Source organism: Chrysochloris asiatica, unplaced genomic scaffold, assembly GCF_000296735.1.
Source record: "Chrysochloris asiatica unplaced genomic scaffold, ChrAsi1.0 scaffold00096, whole genome shotgun sequence".
Classification (NCBI taxonomy): domain Eukaryota; kingdom Metazoa; phylum Chordata; class Mammalia; order Afrosoricida; family Chrysochloridae; genus Chrysochloris; species Chrysochloris asiatica.
In genome coordinates this window covers 11,906,125-11,926,154 of record NW_006408614.1, presented here as the reverse complement: position 1 = coordinate 11,926,154, position 20,030 = coordinate 11,906,125, and the positions used below count along the sequence as shown (strand labels likewise).

The following is a 20,030-nucleotide window of genomic DNA, read 5'->3' as shown; positions in this document are numbered from 1 at the left end:
GATCTTTTCCAGTCAGTTGGCCAGGTAGTTTCTTTCCAATTTCTTGGCATAGATGAGTCAATGCCTCCACTGTTGCCTCAGTTTATTGAAAGGCTTCAATTTGTATTCCATCAATTCTCAGAGCCTTGTTCTTTGTCAATGCCTTCAATGCTCCTTGGGCCTAATTCCATCAGTATCATTGGCTCTATTTGTTACCTCTTGAAATGGTTGAACATTGACCAATTCCTTTGTGTACAGTGACTCTGTATTCCTTCCATCTTTTTCTGATGCTTTCTGCACCATTCATATTTTGCCCATAGATTCCTTCAATACTTCAATTGAGGCTTGATATTTTTCAGTTCCTTCAGCTTGAGAAATGCTGAGCATGTTCTTCCCTTTTGGTTTTCTAATTCGAGGTTTTTGTACATTTTATTATTATATTTGACTTTGTCTTCTTGACCTGCCATTTAACATTTTCTATTTTGCTCTTTCATTTTTTTCCATTTACTTTAGCATCTCTATGCTGGAGAACAAGTTTCAGAGTTTCTTCTGACATCCATTTTGGCCTTTTCTTTTTTTCTTGCCTTCTTAATGACCTTTTGATATCTTCCTTTAAGATGTTTTTGATGTCAACCCACAACTCTTCTGGTCTTCGATCTTTCATGTCTAATACATAGAATCTCTTCTTCAGATTATTTCCAAATTCAGTTGGGATGTGTTTAAGGCCATATTTTGGCTCTTGTGGACTTGTTTTCGTTTTCTTGAGCTTCACCCTGAGCTTGCATGTGAGCAATTGATGGTCTGTTCCACAGTCTTCCCTGGCCTTGTTTTAACTGATGATATGGAGTTTTCCCATCAACTGTTTCCACAGATGTAGTCATTTTGATTTCTGTGTATTCCATCTGATGAGATCCATGTATATTTCCACCTTCTATGTTGCTTTAATAAGGTATTGGCTATGAAGAAGTCATTGGTCTTGCAAAATTCTATCGTGTGGTTCCCCACATCGTTTCTATCCCCAAGGCCATATTTCCCAACTTTGGATCCTTTCTCTCTGTTTCCACCTTTGCATTCCAATTTCCCCACATTGTTTCTATCCCCAAGGTCATATTTCCCAACTTTGGATCCTTTCTCTTTGTTTCCACCTTTGCATTCCAACCACCAGTAATTATTGATACATGTTGATTGCATGTTTGATCAATTTCAGACTGTAGAAGTTGATAGAGTTCTTTAATTTCATCATCACTGGCTCTAGTGGTTGGTGCACAAATTTGAACAACAGCGGTATTAACTGGGTTTCCTTTTAGGCATATGGATATTATCCTATCACAGACAGCGTTGTACTTCATGATAACCCATGATGTGTTCTTTTTGATGATGAGTGTGATACCATTCCTCTTCAATTGTCATTCCTGGCATAGTAAACCCTGTGGTTGTCAGATTCAAAGTGGCCAGTATCAGTCCATTTCAGCTTACTCATGCCTAGGATACCGACATTTATTTGTTCCATTCTTTTTTGACAATACCTTATTTTGCTAGATTTATACTTTGTACAGTCTATGTTCCAATTATTAATGGATGTTTGCAGCTGTTTCTCTTTATTTTTGAGCTGTACCCCATCAGCAAATGAAGATCCCGAAAACTTTATTCCATTCATGCCATCATGGTCACTTCTACTTTGAGAAGGCAGCTATTCCCCGGTCGCAATTTGAGTGTCTTCCAACCTGAGGGTCTCATCTTACAGCACTATATTATATGAAGAAGAATGTGGCATCAGGGTTAGAGAAAGACTCATTAACCTGGGATATGCAGATGATACATACTTGCTTGTTGAACGTGAAGAGGACTTAAAATAATTACTGATGAAGATCAAAGAGCACAGCCTTTGGTATGTGTTGCACCTCAATGTAAAGAAAACAAAAATCCTCACCAATGGACCAATAAATAACATGTAGATAAATGGAGAAAAGATTGACGTCATAGGTTTCATTTCGCTTGGATCAACCATCAACACTCATGGAAGCAGCAGTCAAGAAATCAGAGGAAATATCACAAGAGGCAAATCTGCTGACAAGACCTCTTTAATGTGTTCAAGAGCAAAGTTTGAGGACTAAGGTGCTACTGACTCAAGCAATGGTATTTTCAATAACCCCATATGCATGTCCTGGTGTGGCGCTGTGGGTTAATGCGTCAGACTGCAAAGCCGGTTGAACTGCAAGGTTGGCAGTTCAAGCTCACTAGCTGCTCCTTGGAAGCCCTGGACAGGTTGCTATGGTTCGGAAGCGACTACATGGAACTTAACAACGACAACATATGTCTGTGAAAGATGGACAATGAATAAAGAAGACCACGGAAGAATTGATGCATTTGAGTTATGGTCTTGGAGGAGGATATTAACCACCAAAAGAACAAATACCATCTGTGTTGGAAGAAGTACAGCTCGAATGCTCCGTAGAAGCCAGGATGTCGAGACATTGTCTCATACTTTGGAGGTATTGTCAGGAGGTACCAGTCCTGGGAGAATGACATCATGCTTGGCAAAGTGGATGGTCAGCAAAAAAGAGAATGACCTCCCAAGGAGATGAATTGGCATGGTGGCGGCAGCAATGGGCTGAAGTGTAGAAACAATTGGGAGATCAGTGCAGGACCTGACATTGTTTCCTTCTCTCGTGCATAGGGTCGCTGGTAGTAGCTTTGGACTGTATGGCACCTGACAAGAAGCATGCCTTTTTTTCTAAAGAAGCATGCTTTTTAACGTTGAAAATCAAAAGTTATTTAATTTTCACAACTCTTTGCATTCTCATAGTGTTTTTCTTAGGACAAAATAGATAAGCTTTACATATCGGTTCAGGTTTGTATCTTCTGTGGCCATGGTTAAAAGGTGAGACTTGGAAAATTCTGAAGTCATTTCCGATTCCACTGAGCCCAAGGTTGTTCCCATCTGAACGGCCTACAGCGCCCCCTGCCCGCCCCGAGGCGGGTTAGACATCTGAGCGGGTTCTAATGGGCAACCCCCAAATAGGGGGCCGGACCCGGGAAGGCGACACCCAGACAGGGAGACTGGACCGGGGATGGGCAGCCCCCACACGGGGGTCCGGGACGCGGAAGGCGATCCCCAAATAGTGTGCCTGGGGGGATGGGCGACCCCTACACTGGGGGCCGGGACGGGAGACCCTCAGACAGGGAACCGGGACAGGGATGGGCGACCACCACACAGGGGCAGGGACCGGGTAGTGGGAGACCCCGAGATAGGGGGCTGGGACCCGGGAAGGCGACCACCACGATGATGACCTCCAGAGAAGGAGGCGGGGATGGAAGGGTCACCCCCCATAGGGAGTCAGGACGTGGAAAGTGTGACCACCAGAAGGGTGGATTGGATTCCTAGAACGACCCCAGATGGAGGACCAGGGACCCGGGAGGGCCACCCCCAAACAAAGGGGGCGGATCGGAGAGGATGGTCCGGGCTGGGATGGGCGACCCCGAGACAGGAAGGTGGGACCCGGGAAAGGACCTCCAGACTGGGAGTTGGGCCGGGAAGGCGACATCCCCCGGACAGGGAGGCGGGATCCGGGAAGGTGACCACGCCCTCCACGCACACCCGCCTACCGCCTGCAAGGCTCCCAACAGGCGCCGCGTGGACACCTCGGCCGTGACGTTATGAACGTGCGTCGCCGGCAGGCAAGGACCCCGTCGCGCCCGCGTCCCTTCGGGTCCTTGAACCTGTGTGGAGCGGCGGGCCATGGCTTCGCGGCTCCTGAGACTGGCCCCGGTGTCCGCGTGCGCGCGGAGCCTGGCGGCGGGCGGCCAGTGCCGGGTGAGGCGGCGGCGGGCGGGAGCTGGCCCGGCCCTTTCCCGGGGTCCGGGGAGCTTCTCCAGGTCACTCGGTGACGGGTCCAGGAGAGGCGGGCCCGCGGTCAGCGCTGACCCTCTATCCTACATTGTACGGATCCCGAGCCGGCTGTGTGGGCACGGGGCGGCGGGGTGGGCAGCGTCCCCGGGGCAGAGCCGTGCCAGCACCCCGGAAGCAGGGAGGGACCTGAGCAGCTGTGCGGTCATCTGTGCTCGGGGTGCAGCCGGCCTCGTCCCCGAGTGGGTCAGTGCCCGAAGGTCAGCAGGCAGCACGGGACTGAAAGGGGACGCAGAGAAGTGGTCAGGGCTCCGCGTTGGCCGGAAACACCGCCTGGCCCTTGGCCGTCCTCACCTGGTTCCGTTTGAACCCACGGTGTGGCTGCTGTGTGATTTCATTGTTGACCCTCCACTTACCAAGCACGATGCCCCTCTCCAAGGCCTGGCTCCTCCAGCACCCCGGGTGGCAGTCCTGTGTGGTTAATGCACTCAGCTGCTAGCTTCCAGTCCACCTGGCAACCTACTGGGAATCGGCCCTTGGCACACCTAGGGGCACAGTTCTCCTCGGACACATGGGTCGCCATGAGTCAGGTGACGCAGCGGTAACTGGTTTGAATATAACATAATACAGATTCGTACCTTACTTTTTGACCTTGCGCATTGGTGATGGTGGTGGTGCTTATGTGGAGTCGGTTCCGACTCATAGCGACCCTGCCCAGGGTTTCCGAGGCAGTAAATACGTACAAGAGCAGAAAGCCTCGTCTTTCTCCCGCGGAACAACTGGTAGTTTCGAACCGCTGACTTTGAGGTTAGCAACCCGACTCGTAAACACTATGCTACCAGAGCTCAAAGGTTTACTTCTGTTTGTTTTGAATTTTAAAACTTTTTGTTGTTATTTGCCCCTTCAGCCTAGGTAGTATGTGTCTCCCATGTTCCTAGTTAGCAGCTGACCCTCCCTTCTCCTGCTACCCAGATAACCATCATAGAATGTTTCTTTTAGCATGAAAACCTTCTTGACTTTTTATCACAGCTGTCCCATACAGTATCTGCCCTTTGGTGATTGACTAGTTTCACTCAGCGTAACATCCTCCAGGTTCATTCATGTCTTGCAGAGTCATCATTATGCTTTAATGGTACTTAGTATTCCATTGTGTATATGTGCCATCGTTTGGTTATCCATTCTTGCATTGATGGACTATTTTAGGAAAATTGTAGAACATGCTATGGTGTGTCCAGCAATTCCAACACGTGGTATATATATATCCTAGAGGAATAAGGGCTGTGACATACACCAGTGTTCACCCAGGATTGAGACCACCACAGCAAAACGGTGGAAGCCACCTAGGTAACCGTGTTGATGCGGGAACCATGTTTCATTGAGCATCCTGGTAGGGCACGCTTTGCCCTGATCTGTATATGTTCTCATTGCATCCGTTCCAGCTCCATGTAGGCCAGCGTGCTCTGCTAGCTCAGCACATCTTCACTGAAGAATGTTGTCTCTCCTAGCTTGACAACCTGGACAAATGCTTGGCTCCTTGTTAATAGTATTTTGTTTGTCTCCTATTGTAACAATTGTGCATTCTTTGTATGGCTATGTGGCACTGTGGGTTAATGCACCGGGCCATGAGGTCAGTTTGAACTTCCAGGTTGGCAGTTCAAGCCCACCAGCTGCTCCTCAGGAACCCTATACAGGGTCACTGTGAGTCGGAACCGACTCGATGGCACTGTTGTTAATTGCCATTGAGTCGGTTCCGACTCATTTTTAATACTTTGAAAACAAGTTGTGTATTTGTACTCTTTGGTGTATGAAACCTCTGTATATATTAAGGTTATTTCATCATGTGTGTGGGAAAGACGTCTCAGTTTTCTTTTTTTAATGTGATGTTTGGATTCTTTTCTCAGGAAGGACATGATCAGATGTGTTTGGGGCTGGTTGTTGGGGAGGCTGGGGACCGGTGCTGAGGCCGTCTTTTCATTCTGGCTGAGGTAGACGCCATGCCCGGCACATTGAAGGGTTAGTGGGCTTTGTAGTGATTATGGAGCTGGAAGGAGGAGGGAGCGCTCAGAGGTGCCTCATGTTTGCTCTCTTGTGCTTGGTGGGAGTGGAGTGGACACACGTAAGGAAGAGCAGCTTTGGGGACCAGAGTGCGGGTGTTCCAGTTCAGGGTTGATCTGTTACTGGTCAGTGGGACGCTCGCAGGATACAAGGCAGGATTTCTCCCTCTGCCTCTTCTCTCCTGCCTTCCTTCTGGTGGCTTTTTGTAGGCATATTCTGTTCCAGGGGGTCGGGAGGGGCCAGGCGGTCCTGGCAATAACCGGTGTAGGTAGTGGGTGCAATGTTTTCTCACCGAGGGTTTTCAGGCCTTTGCGCTGCTGCCATTCCTGGGAACTGAATGCCGCTGTTCTTGTGTTTTCAGGGAGGGATTCATACAACTGCACCACACAAAGTACAGTATGGTCCTTTGGCCTTCATACTTGGTGATAAAACAACCCCAAAACTGACCAAGTACAGCAAAGTGATCACCGTGGACGGCAGCCTCTGCTCTGGGAAAGGCAAACTTGCCAAAGAGATTGCGGAGAAGCTCGGTGGGTGTGAGCCCGTGGTTTTCTCTCCTGGGGGGGTGGGTCAGGTCTCAGCTCAATTTGATATTCGGAGTGACCTCATGGTGGACATTTAAAATGTATGAAATGCTTATAATGTAGATTGTTTCACATTTATCATCTTTACTGGTCAAAAGCTGCTAGGCATCTTTCCAATTTGGGAAGTACATGGATTGTCCTCTTAAACAGGAATTTGCTCTTGACGTTGTGAGCAGTGTCTGACAGGAGCTCCCTGTGGGGCGGGGGGTGGGAGACTGCCCCAGAGGATTTCCAAGGCAGAGTGGCTGCTGGTGGCTTTGAACTAGTGACCATTCTGATAGCAGCTGAGTGCTGGATCACTGTGTCCCAGGGACCTGCTGCTGCTCTTTGTACAGATGGGTAAACTCAGGCCGGAGGGGCAGGGGTGCTGTCACACAGCCGAAGCCCCATGTCCCCTTCTGCTGTGGAGTCTGTGTGCAGTTGGCACCTTGTGTGTTTAACAGGTGTCCTCTGCCTCCACATGGAAGGGTTTCCTCCTCCATGGGGAATTCCTGTAGGGATGCAGCCACGGGCCCATTTCATGCCCAGGCGTGTGCCACATGCATGCTGGGACCCATTCCCTTGGGACCTGTGCCATCTCACAGCATCGTGACCAGGAGCTCGAGTGAGTCGGCTGGTCCAGGCGGTGTCTCTGTCTGCTCAGGTCTCAGGCACTTTCCGGAGGCTGGCGTGCACTATGCTGACAGCATAACCGGAGATGGGCAGCCGATGGACGTAGAGCTCAGTGGCAACTGTAGTTTGGAGAAATTCTACGATGACCCGAGCAGCAGCGACGGCAACAGTTACCGCCTGCAGTCCTGGCTGTACGCCAACCGCCTGCTGCAGTACGCGGATGCCCTGGAACATCTGCTGAGCACAGGTTCTATTCCCAGATCCTCAGTGTTGTGGGGTGAAGTGAGGCTCCCGGGGGGCTGCACGGAATGTCCCCGGATCCTCAGTGTCGTGGGGTGAAGTGAGGCTGGGGAACCGCAGAGGAGGGGGCCTGGGGCCTGTGCATCCACAGGGTAGACATTAACCCTGAGAGGCCCCGATATGAAGGTGGCTGCAGGCAGATTCCCTGAAGCTGCTAGCTGTCTGAGTGACCGATGCTCAGTCGTGTGACTGGACACAGGTCCAGCAGGTGGGTCAGCGGGAAGGGACTTGGAAGCCCACAGGGACTTGGGGCTTCTTCCCAAGGAGCTAGTAGCATGGTCTGTTTTGGGCGGGTTACTGCTGAGGGCTAAGACAGCACCGCCCGCTCCTCGGGGATGACGCCCTGCTGGGACCCAGGCGTTTGTTGGGGAGCAGCACAGTGGGTGTGGAGACAGCACCCCTCAGCCTTTTAGCTGTGGAGTAAAGCAAAGCAACGTGCTGTTGGCAAAAACCGCAAAATTGACCTTGTAAAAGGTCTCCACCTGCAAGTGCCTCTGAGTGCTGGTGACTAGATCTGGGGGGGTGGGTGTTGTTGGGGTGGGCAGTAACTGCCGCCTTCAGCTGTGTGTCTCCTGGTTCCACAGGCCAGGGAGTTGTGTTGGAACGCTCTATCTACAGCGACTTCGTCTTCTTGGAGGCCATGTACAAACAAGGGTACATCCGGAAGCAGTGTGAGTCTCTGCCCCCGAGCTCCCGGGGGCCATCAGGGCCTGCGTTGGGTTAGATGAAGGCCCTCACTTAGTAAACTAGGGTTCCCTTCTTCCTGAAAGAGCTGTGCTTGTCCTGCACCCCCACCGAGGACAGCAGCGTGTGTCCTGATCCTGGGCCTCTGCTCTGCTGTCTGTGGGGTAGTAGCGCGGAGGGGAGTGGACCCGAGGGAGGTCAGTGGGTGGGGAGCTACGCTGACCTTCCCTCCTGAGAGAAGCTTGTGTGGGCAGCCTGGTGACACCGACCCTTGCTCTGTCAGGCGTGGATCACTACAATGAGGTGAAAAAGATCACCATCAACGAGTACCTGCCTCCTCACGTGGTCATCTTCATCGACGTGCCTGTGGCCGACATCCAAAGCCGCCTGCAGAAGAGTGGTAATGTAAGCAGACGTTCCCCCTTCTCCTGGGCCGCTCGCTTCTGATCTCACACCCACACCCAGGACCCAGCTGAGTCAGGCTCCCCACTGCTGTTCCGTGTACCCTGTAGCTCAAGAACCACGGAGTCCTGTGTGTGGGAGCCCGGCTGGGACCTGTGCCCGAACTGGCTTCTGCGTGCACACTGATTCTCTGGTGGAGTTTTCTTGTCTTATTACTTAAAAGCGAATGTGATGTTCCCCATCCTCGTGGCTCTCCTCTGTCACTTCGGCGCCCCCCACGCCTTCCTGCTCAGGGTTAGGACGTTGGAGCAGTGAGCCCCCCACCCAAACTTTAGATTGTAGTTTTTGTTGGAATTGATCTGTGGCTGCTGTCTTACTGCTGTTAAGTGCTGCAGAGTCGCTTTCAATCCGTCACAGCCCCGTGCAGACTTTCCAAGACTTGATCTTTGCAGGTGCAGAAAGCCCCATATTTCTCCTGTGGAGCTACTGCTGGGCTTGAATAGTTGACCTTGTGGTTCACAGTCCCGTGCTTACCCTATAGAGCCAGTCACCTAGAATTCCCCATTTAGAAGTCACTGGTACCTGTCTAGCTGAGGGGGCTGGCAGGCTACTGTGGAGGCCCAAGGCCTGCCCCGCCCTCACCCTCCAGGCTCGTGGGAGAGGGCGCTCCCAGGTCCAGTGAGGCTGCAGGGGAGCTGTCCTCGGTGCTGAGACCCTCACAGGTGTTGCGTGCACTCTGAGTGACAGACTCTCGGAAGGCCAGCGGAAGAGTCCTGTTTGCCTTTGTCGCTCCCTCTCTTCAGTCCTAAGCACCCTGGCGGCATCTCTTGCACCCTGGGTGCTGCCCCTGGTGCGTTTCTCCATGAAGAGTTTGTGCTTAAGGATGATGCATAATTTAGGGCCCTGGGGGCACGGTGGGCTCAGTGTTGTGCTGCTCACTGAAAGTTCAGCGGTTCAAAGTCACCAACCGCAGTGTAGGAGAAAGGCTGCTTCCATGTGATGACAACTTTGGAAACCCTATGGGGCAGTTCTTCTCTGTCCTGTAGGGGCACTGGGCATCGGAATGGACTCCAGGGCACTGGGTTTGGGTGGGGCGTATGCTGTATAATGTGGACATTGAAAGCCTGCCACCTGGTGGCAATAGGAGGGAGCTGCAGGTTCAGGCTGGTACTCACTAAGTGAAATAGTGGGAGCACCCTACTGGCTTAGAGTTCTGGGGTGGTGCTGTAGGATAAGCACTGGACGAGGGTGAGTTTGAACCACAAGTTCGGCAGTTCAAACCCAGCTGCTCCTTGGAAACCCTGTACAGGGTCACTCTGAGTCAGAACCGACTCGATAGCACTTAGCATCATTGAGCTGTAGTTTAGACTTCGTGATGCTCACCTGTTACGAGTGTACAGCTTGGAGGCCCTCAGGAAATGCCACAGACTGCAGTGTGACAGCGTCTCATCGACCTGCGAGTCAGCACAGCCAGCTCCTTCCTCCCTCCCTCCCTCTTTGCTAGACACCCAGCCCTGGGGGCACCCAGTGAGCAGGGTGGACGCGGGCCTTGCTTTCATGAACTGACCTTCTACGGGGAGAAACAGGTGGCAAGCAGTTAGTAGAGATGGATGTCACAAAATAAAACAGGTTGTCAAGCGAGCCATTAGCATTGCTGAGCTAAGCGCACAGCTAAAAAGCCAGTCCCAATTGCTAGGGACTTGGGAGGACAGAGTGGGGCTACGCCGCACGGTTCCAAGGCTCTCAGTCTTTACAGGAGCGGACACCCTTGTCTTCCTCTCTTGGAGGACTGGTGGGTTTGACCTGCTGATCTTGTGGTTAGCAGCCTGGTGCTTACCCACTGTAACCTCCAGGCTCCTCTATGCTATGCTGTTAGAACTTTTGAATATCGACACTTGCCACTCAGTTGGACTTTTCAGTTTATAAAATAGGTGGGGCAAGCTTAAAATGCCAGGGAAGCGAGCATGCTGAGGACGTGGGAGATGTGGTTGGTGGTGGTAGAGAAAGGGGTAGGAAGCTGGGGGCATTCCCCCCATTATGTGTCATCATTTTCTGTGCTCCCTAGCCCGCGGGGATGAGTGTCCAAGGGTGTCCTGACCACATTCAGTGTGTGTCTTGGAGCCGGTGACAAAGGCCATGCCGTGGGCTCACCCAGGCACAGTGGTATTATAAGAGAATCATCTGATGATGGGACCCTTTGGTGTCATCCCGAAGACCTGGCAGGAGTTCCTCTCAGGAAGCAGCGTGCATGATAGTTGTCATCCTTCATGGGCTCGGCTCAAAGAGATGTAAGGCAGGTGTTTCACAGGTTCATTTGTCTGCTCTTGTTCAGCCACATGAGAAGAAGATCACTTCTGCGTACCTTCAGGACATCGAGAACGCCTACAAAAGGACCTTCCTTCCTGAAATGAGGTAAGCCAGGCCACCGAGCGACAGTGTAACCTCGAGTGTCCTCATGTAAGAGAATTCGCGGAGCGCCCAGTACAGCGCCTACTAGATGGAGGGGAAGCTGTGCTATCAGTTCCAGCTCCTGGCGCCCCTGTCTGGGTGTCCGAGGAGTGTCTGGTGGGTGGGTCAGTAGCCTTGCAGGTGACCTGGTGCAGTGCTGCTCCCACAGTGCCGCACTACTCGACTAGGAGAGTGACGTCATGCACTGGTGAACTTGATAAGGTGGTGCTGAATCTCGTCCTTTCCCTGCAGCGAGAAGTGTGAAGTTTTACAGTACAGCACCAGGGAAGCTCAGGATGCAGAAAAGGTGAGGAAAATTGTCGAAACGTAAAAAGTCTTTGCAAATCAGGTAGTCAGTTTGGTTTCCACTAGTCTTCAAAATATCTGGTTTTTGAAATCAGAACAAAATACCCAGTCAGCGGGTCACGCTCCCCACCAGCTGGGGCCTGAGGTTTCCAGTGTTCTTTCGGTAGCTCAGTGTGTTTGATCTGGAAGGCGATGCGGGAAGGCTGTGTGCGCCGGTAAGTTTGTTTAAACGCTGGATTGATGGATTGCTAGACTTAGTGTCTTTTACCTAAAGGTGCCTCTTTCCCCACTCGAGTCAGTGCCTTTGGAGAAATTCCAACTCACCTCAGTGGAATTGTCAGGGAGCTTCATGAGTAGGAACCAGGGAACTTGGAAACAGAGTGATGGGCATCTGCCTTCCTTCTCCGATAACAAAACAAAGCCGAGCCACTCCACAAAAGGATGAGGACGAAAGCCCCATGGTGCTATGCGGGGCTTCCTGAGGACTTCATGGAGCAGAGTGGAGAGTCTAGAAATAGGGCTTTGTGTGTGTGTGTGTGTGTGTGTGTGTGTGTGTGTGTGTGTGTGTGCGCACAGCGGGCTTGAGTACAGTTAGGACTTTCAGGAATAACAATCAAGTCAGTAAAGTGGATTTTAAAATCGTATTGAAACAATTGAGCATTTATTAAAGTACATAAAATAAACTGAGTGGATGACTAAAACAACAAAAAATTAAAACACAGAAACCACCAGAAGAGAAAGCTTCGCGGTGCTAGAAGACAGCGCAGGGTGGGTGACTGGCACCGTGGAGCAGGCCTGGCAAAGGTGACTCAGGGAAAAGCGAGCCGTCTCTGTTCCTCACCTGTGCTTTCTCCCAGCCCAGGCTGTTTATCGACATAAACACTCACCCCACAATTCTCACTGAAGACCACCTACCTCTTCTTTTTTCTTTTTTTAATAAAACTTTCCTGGGATGATTTTGCCAAGCAGCTAAAGTTACAATGTATTAAAGTATCCCTTCCTTTACCTGTGTCAGTGAGAGTCCGTGTTTAAGTCATGTGTGACTGTTTGTTACTTCATGTATTGATTTTCTTCCGTTCTAGGTGGTAGAGGATATTGAGTATCTGACGTATGAGAAGGGGCCCTGGCTTCATCAGGATGACCGCACTTTTTACCATCTGCGGATGCTGTAAGTTCAGGACATTGGAACGCTGCTGTGCGGAACGTTGGGTCTACTCGCCTGCGTTAGAAACGGTGAAGGTGTGAAATGGTTTGGGTTCAGGTTCAGCACTCACAGTGCAGACAGTAAACACTTTGCCGTCTGAGCAGGCTCGCTCGTACGCGCTCGGGTCAAACGCATTCTCATTAGTGCAGCAGACGGTTTGCTTCCACTGTGTGCCAGGCACTTTCCGATTTGGGTGTGGCGCTGTAGTTTCAGCGCTGGACTTCGAACCACAAAGTCGGCAGTTCAAATCCACCAGCTGCTCCTCGGAAACCCTATACAGGATAGGGTTGCTAGGAGTCGAACCAACTTGATGGCACTTAACAATAGTAGCAATAGCAGTAGTTAATAGAAGTCCTGGGGTGGCACCAAAGGAGAAGCATTTGACTGCAAGGTCAGCAGTTCAAACTCACCAGCCGCTCCTTGGAAACCTGTGTACAGGGTCGTTGCTATGAGTGGTAACCGACCCCCCCCCACCGCTGGATGGGGCTCCCTCACTTAAGGGCTCAGAGGGCCTGGCCCTACCTTTCTCATTGGAGGAGAGGTCTTGCCAGGTTCCGTCCTTGGCTGTTACTCTGAGAGTTGTTGGTTCGAGCCCACCCAGTGGCATCCTGGCAAGAAGTCCTGCCTGACTGTGTAGAGCTGGCAGCCAAGGGGACCCGATGGAGCCACTGCATTTGGTCATGTGGGTGGGGGGAGCGGGGGTTTTGCCCTGAGTCAGGCCTGTCCCATCAGGTTGCTGTGAGGATGGACTGGGGATGAAAGCGTCGTTGGACACCCCAGTGGCGTCTCTTACTGCAGCAGGGGTGCCGCTGGCAGAACCTGCAGCCCAGCGCTCCTCCTCTGAGTGCTGTCTGTTGGCTTGCTGGATGTTTTTCATCTTTAATATTTTACTATCTTTTGACAAATACAATGCACTTAACATTCAAACTAAGGAAACAGTGTTCCCTTTGGTAGTACGCATGGCTGGGAAGCTTCCACTGCTGGCGTGGCGTGGAGTGACGGACGTGGGAGTGGTCGTGGGCTGGACTCAGTGGCCTCCTTTGTGGCTTTGTGTCTGAGTTTGGTAAGCACCAGCTACACTCAGAGGAGTCCCATTGGAGCCGCCGTTGTTGTTGTTGTTGTTACGTGCCGTCGAGTCGTAGTTGCTCATTAATGGGAAAGTGGACTCATTACTTTCTTTGATTGAGTCCTTTGGAATGAAGATTTAGTTTTAGTGATTATTTCTGTAAGCTCAGGACACACTTCATCTTCAAGTGTGTGGTTATAGCCAGATGAGATTGAATTTAGAGTCTGTTAGTCGTCGCGAAGCTTCGCACTCCCAGCATCCAGCCGGGTACAGTGCTGATGGGGGACATCTTGGTGCCCCGGTGCCCAGAGGGCAGCACATCGGACTCTGCAGGCGGGTGCTGTGGCTCGTTGATCCTGTCCTCGAGGCCCACGTGGCCACACGGGAACAGGACAGCAAGCAGCTGGTGTGACCCTTGAGGGTAGTAAACGTGGGGCTGCAACTGCAAGGTTGGCGGTTCAAACCCACCAGCCTCTTCGTAGGAGAGAGAGAGCAGGCAGTCAGCTCCTGTAAAGTCGGCCAGTGTCGGGAACCCACCCTGCGGCCAGCAGTGGGTCAGTGGTGCTGAGGACATCTGACCCTGGGCAACACACGCTGACTCTGTCTGAGTCCAAAAGTGAGACTGCGGAGAGTGGTCCTCAGGCTCCCAGGGTCTCGTGGTGGACGCCTGCTCTCGCAGTGACTCCGTGGGGATGGACATGGTTTGGTGTGACCTAGGCTTTTCATACTGTTTCCCAGGGTTCAGAATAAGCTGAAGGTGTTAAATTACACGACTATTCCTGTGTATCTCCCCGAAATCACCGTTGGAGCCCACCAGAGCGACCGGCTCTTCCGCAAGTTCCGAGAGGTAAGCCTGCTAACACAGGCTGCCCACCGGCCTCTGGCCACCTCCTCCTGCCACTGCTGTGTGTGCCCGTCACTGCGGCCTGGCCCCGCCCACTGAGGGTGAAGCCTGCACAGCCTCGACTGCGGCTCCTTGGGCGCTGGGTGATGTGTGTTATTCCATGTGTGGGCGGTGGGTGCTGGGGGTGCGGCCTGTGAGTGGGTGGTGGGTGCTGGGGGTGCGGCCTGTGAGTGGGTGGTGGGTGCTGGGGGGGCGACCTGTGTGTGGGCGGTGGGTGCTGGAGGTGCGGCCTGTGAGTGGGCGGTGGGTGCTGGGAGGGCAGCCTGTGAGTGGGCGGTGGGTGCTGGGGGGCGGCCTGTGTGTGGGCGGTGGGTGCTGGGGAGTGGATCTCTTGTGTGGAAAGCACGCTCTGTCCCGCCCCTCTTACCCAGGTCTCATAGCGAGACTGCCTCATGTCTGTAAACAGTGAATGCCACGTTTCTGCAGAAGGCCGTGGAATGGCCGCTCGAATGTGTGGGAGGCTGGTCAGGGAGCCCCCTGAGTCCATATCCCGGCAGATTCTATGATTCTAAGGTGGTCTAGAGAGAGGACCTTGCACCCAGCGACACCTGCCAGCCCTGGCCTCCCTGGAACCACAGTGTCCAGTCTGCTAAGGTGGTGACCCTTTCTTGGCTAACGTGTGAAGTTGTACCTTTAAATCAGAAGTCTACATGGCTTGTCCTACATCTGTCACTAATGAGGCGGGAGCGACCAGAGAACATGCCCATTGGCCTTGGTTGTAAAATATCAAACTGTCCGAGACAAAATGTGCGCAGGCTCTGTATTCAGAAACTCGTGGGACAGGCAGCGTGTCCTCCTGTCACCTGTAAGGCCGCTGTGTGTTCCGGCCCGCAGGCTCCCAGCAGCAGCAGCGACACGGCGGCAGGTCCGTGGATGCTCTGCAGCTGGGGGTCCGGAAGCAGAGAGAGAGACGCTCGGCTTGGACTGAGCTCCATCAGACATTGATGGTTTGTAGCAACAGCGAGTGGGCGGTTTGGGGCCGTTCCCCAAGGGGGTAGGCTAGCTCAGTGTTGGGGGGCGGTGTGTACTGCCACTTACTTCCTGGAACAGGGGGGTCTCTGGAGATGCTGAGGGGAGGGGCTGTCTTCTCTTTACAGTTTTCTTGTAAGAGGCAAAGATGTTGCATTTTGCTTGATCTCTCCTGCAGAATGAGGCGTAATGTAAAGTCGGCCGCACTCTGCCTAGACCCATGGGAGTGCACCCATTACTCCACGTGCATACTTTATGGTCCCCGTTGAACTTGGGGATGCTTTGTGGTTAGAAATTGCTCGGTAGCCTCTTGGGTTCTTGGGAAAAGGAGGCGTGCTGACCAAGTGGGTTCCCATTTGGGTCTGTCCCCTCCCCCCACCATCTCTCAGGTTCCTCTGTGTTCCCTGCAGGGTTCAGGGTGGGGCTCGTTTCTTCTCCTTAATGCCTGTGTCTTCTCAATCGGATAGATACATAGGATCCTAGTGCATGCCTATATTTTCAGTTCTGTCTGTTTCTTAAATATCACAGACATCATTTCATCACCTGTGTCTGGTATTGCCCAGTGTCGGGGGTATCACGTGCTGTCTTGTACGAGGGGTCTTCACAAGGTTGGTGGGAAGGTTCTATGCTCTTTTCACTCCTTTTCCCTAGGCCTCCCTGTAGACTGAAGGCATGTGGGTGGGTGCCGGCTGACCAGTTCGTGGTCCCCAGGGCAGAGGATCATGTGACTAGTCAGCACATGCTGCGTTGGAAATGTGGACAGATCCCTCAGGCTGTTGGCCCGTCTGTGACGTTACACACACACACTCATCTCGCTCTTTGACCATCGAGTCACCGTCTCTCAGCTCCTTGTCAGTGTCAACGTCCTGGGGCTCTGTCTGGGTAGAACAAAGACCCTGTTGGCCTAGCTATGTGGTCTCAGGAGCGTCCCTCCTAGTTGTGTGGTCCAGGTGTGTCCCTCCTCATTGTGTGGTCTCAGGTACGTCCCTCCTAGCTGAGTGGCCCCAGGTGTGTCCCTCCTAGCTATGTGGTCCCAGGTGCGTCCCTCCTAGCTGTGTGGTCCAGGTGTGTCCCTCCTCATTGTGTGGTCTCAGGTACGTCCCTCCTAGCTGAGTGGTCCCAGGTACAAGCTACTCTAGAGAGAGGTCCTGGCCGCCCTTGGCTCTGGGAGAGTGCAGACGTGAGATGACGTGACCAGAGGCCCTTCCCAGTGGTGCTGCATCTCCATCAGTGCTCCCCATCCTGGAACTGGACTCGTCCCTGTCAGTGTCCGGGACCCCTCAGGACGTCCTAGGGACGTGCTGCGGCTCTGAAGTCCTTGTCCAAACACTTGATGAGGCCTCTGTCTGTTTCTAGAATGTCCTCTAAACTGGGCTCCACATTCCAGACCCATCTTGTGTCCACTTAAGGGACCAGCACATCTCCACTGGGTGTCTCGTGCCCAGAGAGTTGCTAGGACGACAGCACGGTCTCCTGGCTCAAGTTTTCACCATCAGTGTCTCTCACTGGAGATGGGGTGCACCTTTTGGACGCTGCCTCTCTCTCCTCCCCTTTTCAGAAGCCACTGGAACCATGACAGGCTGATAGTAAACAAACAGCACGAGACCAGTTTACCGGAAGTACCTAGCACAGTGGTGGTGGGTCTGTGTGAACCACAGAGTCAGGGGTTCAAGTCTACCAGCCGATCCTCACAAACTCTATACAGGGTCCAGATGAGCTGGAACCAACTTGATGGCACTTAACAGCCACAACAACAGCCCCAGAAAGGCCCAAACCACACCCACTGCTGGCACACCAGTTCCAGCTCTTAGCTCCCATGCAGGACAGACAACTGCCCGTAGGGTTCCATGGGAGCGGCTGGTGGGTTCGAACTGCTGACCTGGGTGCGGCTTAACATACTGCGCCATTGGGGCTCCAAAGCAAAGAAGTGGCTTCAGGGCACATGTTCTGCAGTGTGTCCTGCATCCCACGAGCACACGGGGGCACCACTGGAGACTGGCTCTCCAACCTTCCCTCCTCCCACCACCCGCCCCTCTCCACAGGCTGGTACTGGGGGTGGCTGGCCGGTGTGTGCCCTTTGCTGGTTGGTGCAGTTAAGCAGCACGTTGGGTTTAAACATGGTTCTAGTACGTCTTCCTTTGGGCAAATGTACAAGATGGATATGTGTGTGTGTGTCGCCTATGAGTGTGTCTTGCTCTGAACGGATCAGAAAGAGCCCTGAACACGTGGCTTCCATTTTGTAGCGTGCAAGCTAAGCTGAGCTCAGAGGTTTTCCTGGTCTGACAGCGGAGCTTCCATAGCTTGTGTCAGATCTCTGTGCACTCTGCTCCCACAGCCCCAGTATGAGGGGCACGTAGCCAGGACAGGTGTGTATCGGCCAAGTCCTGCCTTTGTCCCAGCTTTGGGGACATTTGTGGCTGTGCCCAACTATTCTTGTTTGCCCCAGATCCAATTCTGCTGGCCTAGTCACACAGTGGACACGTGTGTGGCCGCTAACCGCATGGTCGGTGCCGGCGGCCTACCAGCTGCTCCGGCAGAAGATGAGCCCATCGCATCCACTGCGATGACAGCCCTGAAAACCCCGGGGGTGTTTCCGCTGTGGCTGCCAGGGCTGCTGGGAGTCGGACTGGATGGCAGGGCTGGCAGCCGAGAGGGCTTCTCCGGACAGGACCCCATGGGGGAAGACGAGGGCTGCCTTCAGCGTGTCTGTGAGCTCCTCTGCTGCCGGGCCTGTCCTGTCCTGCTGGACACACATGGGAGCCCATCAGTGGGCTCTGACGTGGACCAAAGGTTTAGGTGGACAAGGTGGCCAGCTCGTGGGGTGTGTAGCATGTGACAGAGATGGTGTTGCACGTGGGCGGGAAGGACGGGCTCCAGCCATGTAGTAACTGCTTCTGTCTCTTGCAGCTGCCGGGCCGCAAGTACCAGCCCGGGTACAACGCTGACGTGGGTGACACTTGGATCTGGCTGAAGTGAGCGGGACCCTCCCCTGCAGATGTGCGGGATGGCGCGGGAACGTCCCACCTGCCCGGCGATTTAGAACACAAACCAGAAAGCACCCCGCAGGAGACAGGGCCAGGCCAGTCTGCGTGCTCCACCTGTAGCGTAGTGGGGCTGGGGGGCAGGGCTTCCATGTCAGGTCTAGAACTTTCTAGCCTTATTTTAGAATGATCTGTAATTATCATTGGACAAAAAGCAAATAATAAAGGTCTGCTACCAATGAACAGCTGCTAGTGGAAATCTTTTTCAGACTTTAGACTCCGGAAATCGAGGTGCTTCTGTGCGGTACACCCCCACACACACACAGGCACACACAGACACACACACACAGCCTGTGTGTGGAGGTGTGTGCCCACACGTGTGATCCTCCATATCCCCATGGAGTCTGTGGAGCTGCACACACACACACACACACACACACATGTGCTTGGATTCTATGGAACTACACACATACAGACATGTGGAGGTGTGTGTCCACACGTGTGATCCTCCATATCCCCATGGAGTCTGTGGAGCTGCACACACACACACACGTGTGCTTGGATTCTATGGAACTACACACATACAGACATGTGGAGGTGTGTGTCCACATGTGTGGCTTCTGTGAAGCTGCATGCAGACGCAGACATATTCTGTGTGGACCTGAGCACCCTCCCCTTTCCCATGGTCTCCTTTGATGTGTTTGGTGTCATTGAGAAAGTTGCTGGGGTTTGAGGCATTTTCCTGACGTCCCTATTTGAATGGCTACCTTAGAGCAAAAGGGGAAGAAAAAGTGGAGAAAAAACAGCAAAATTGACGGCCGCTCACCGTGGGTTAAGAGGGCGATGTGTTTGCCTGACATGACTTAAGCGGCTGCTGAGGGCGCACAAGGCAGTAAATGTGCTGACAGAGTCCCTTCCTTTATTGGCCTCTGCCCTAAACCAGAAGCTGAGGGGGCTTCCTGGAAGTGCACTCCCTTGTTGAGCCCACACCTGCGCTGAGATGGCCCCTGGCCATGTGTGGACAGCATGCCCCTGCAGAGCTCTGCTGGGCAGTGCTGTGTGGAGCCTGGTGGAAGAAGGGGCCGGGTTCTGCTCCCTTTTCCGTCTCTCTCACGTCGGAAACAGGAAAAGTTTCCCCAGTGGGTTTGAGGCTGAGTTCCAGATCCAGGGGCCACAGTGCTGCATCCTCACTGAGAAAGGAGCTACTGTCCCCCTCTGGTGGGCTCCGGTGGTCCAGCCCTGGCTGAGTCCCAGGCCCCAGCCCTCATAGCCCATGGGGAGCAAGTGGGACCGGAAAAGAAAACCCCGGCAGGCTCCTCACCCATGTGGCCCCCAGAGAGCGCAGGCCCCTGTGTCCCCCCACCCCCACGCCGTGATGCTGGGGAAGGGGCCGGGCAGGAAGCTCATGTCCCTGTCTCTTCTCAGCAGCATGGGATCCAGCAACACAAAAGTGTCTGCGACCCTCACAGGGCTAGAGGCCCCCACTGCATTAAGGCCAGGCAGTAGCTACGTAGCCCCATGGAAGTGAAGGGATCCAGTTACTTCCGTAAACAGCTTCTGTTGGATCAGGGCCTATAACCTGCTTGAGGGAATGTCATGCCAGCCCGGCCTGGCCGGCCTCAGTGGACAGCCCCTCACGGTGGTAGCCCCGGTGGTCACCTGCTGCAGGAGCCTGTGACATCAGGACAG

At 53.1% G+C, this 20,030-nt stretch overlaps 1 protein-coding gene across 1 annotated transcript; it reads left to right on the top strand.

Annotated features, from left to right (window-relative positions):
• Positions 1 to 3,712: 3,712 nt before the first annotated feature.
• On the top strand, positions 3,713 to 18,336 carry NDUFA10 (NADH dehydrogenase (ubiquinone) 1 alpha subcomplex, 10, 42kDa). Its single transcript, XM_006866791.1, has 11 exons — positions 3,713 to 3,786; positions 3,882 to 3,892; positions 6,247 to 6,411; positions 7,109 to 7,324; positions 7,962 to 8,048; positions 8,345 to 8,466; positions 10,796 to 10,875; positions 11,164 to 11,218; positions 12,300 to 12,385; positions 14,226 to 14,334; positions 18,268 to 18,336. The coding sequence occupies exons 1-11, from the start codon at positions 3,719 to 3,721 to the stop codon at positions 18,334 to 18,336; spliced, it is 1,068 nt and encodes a 355-aa protein (XP_006866853.1). The 5' UTR covers positions 3,713 to 3,718.
• Positions 18,337 to 20,030: the final 1,694 nt, after the last annotated feature.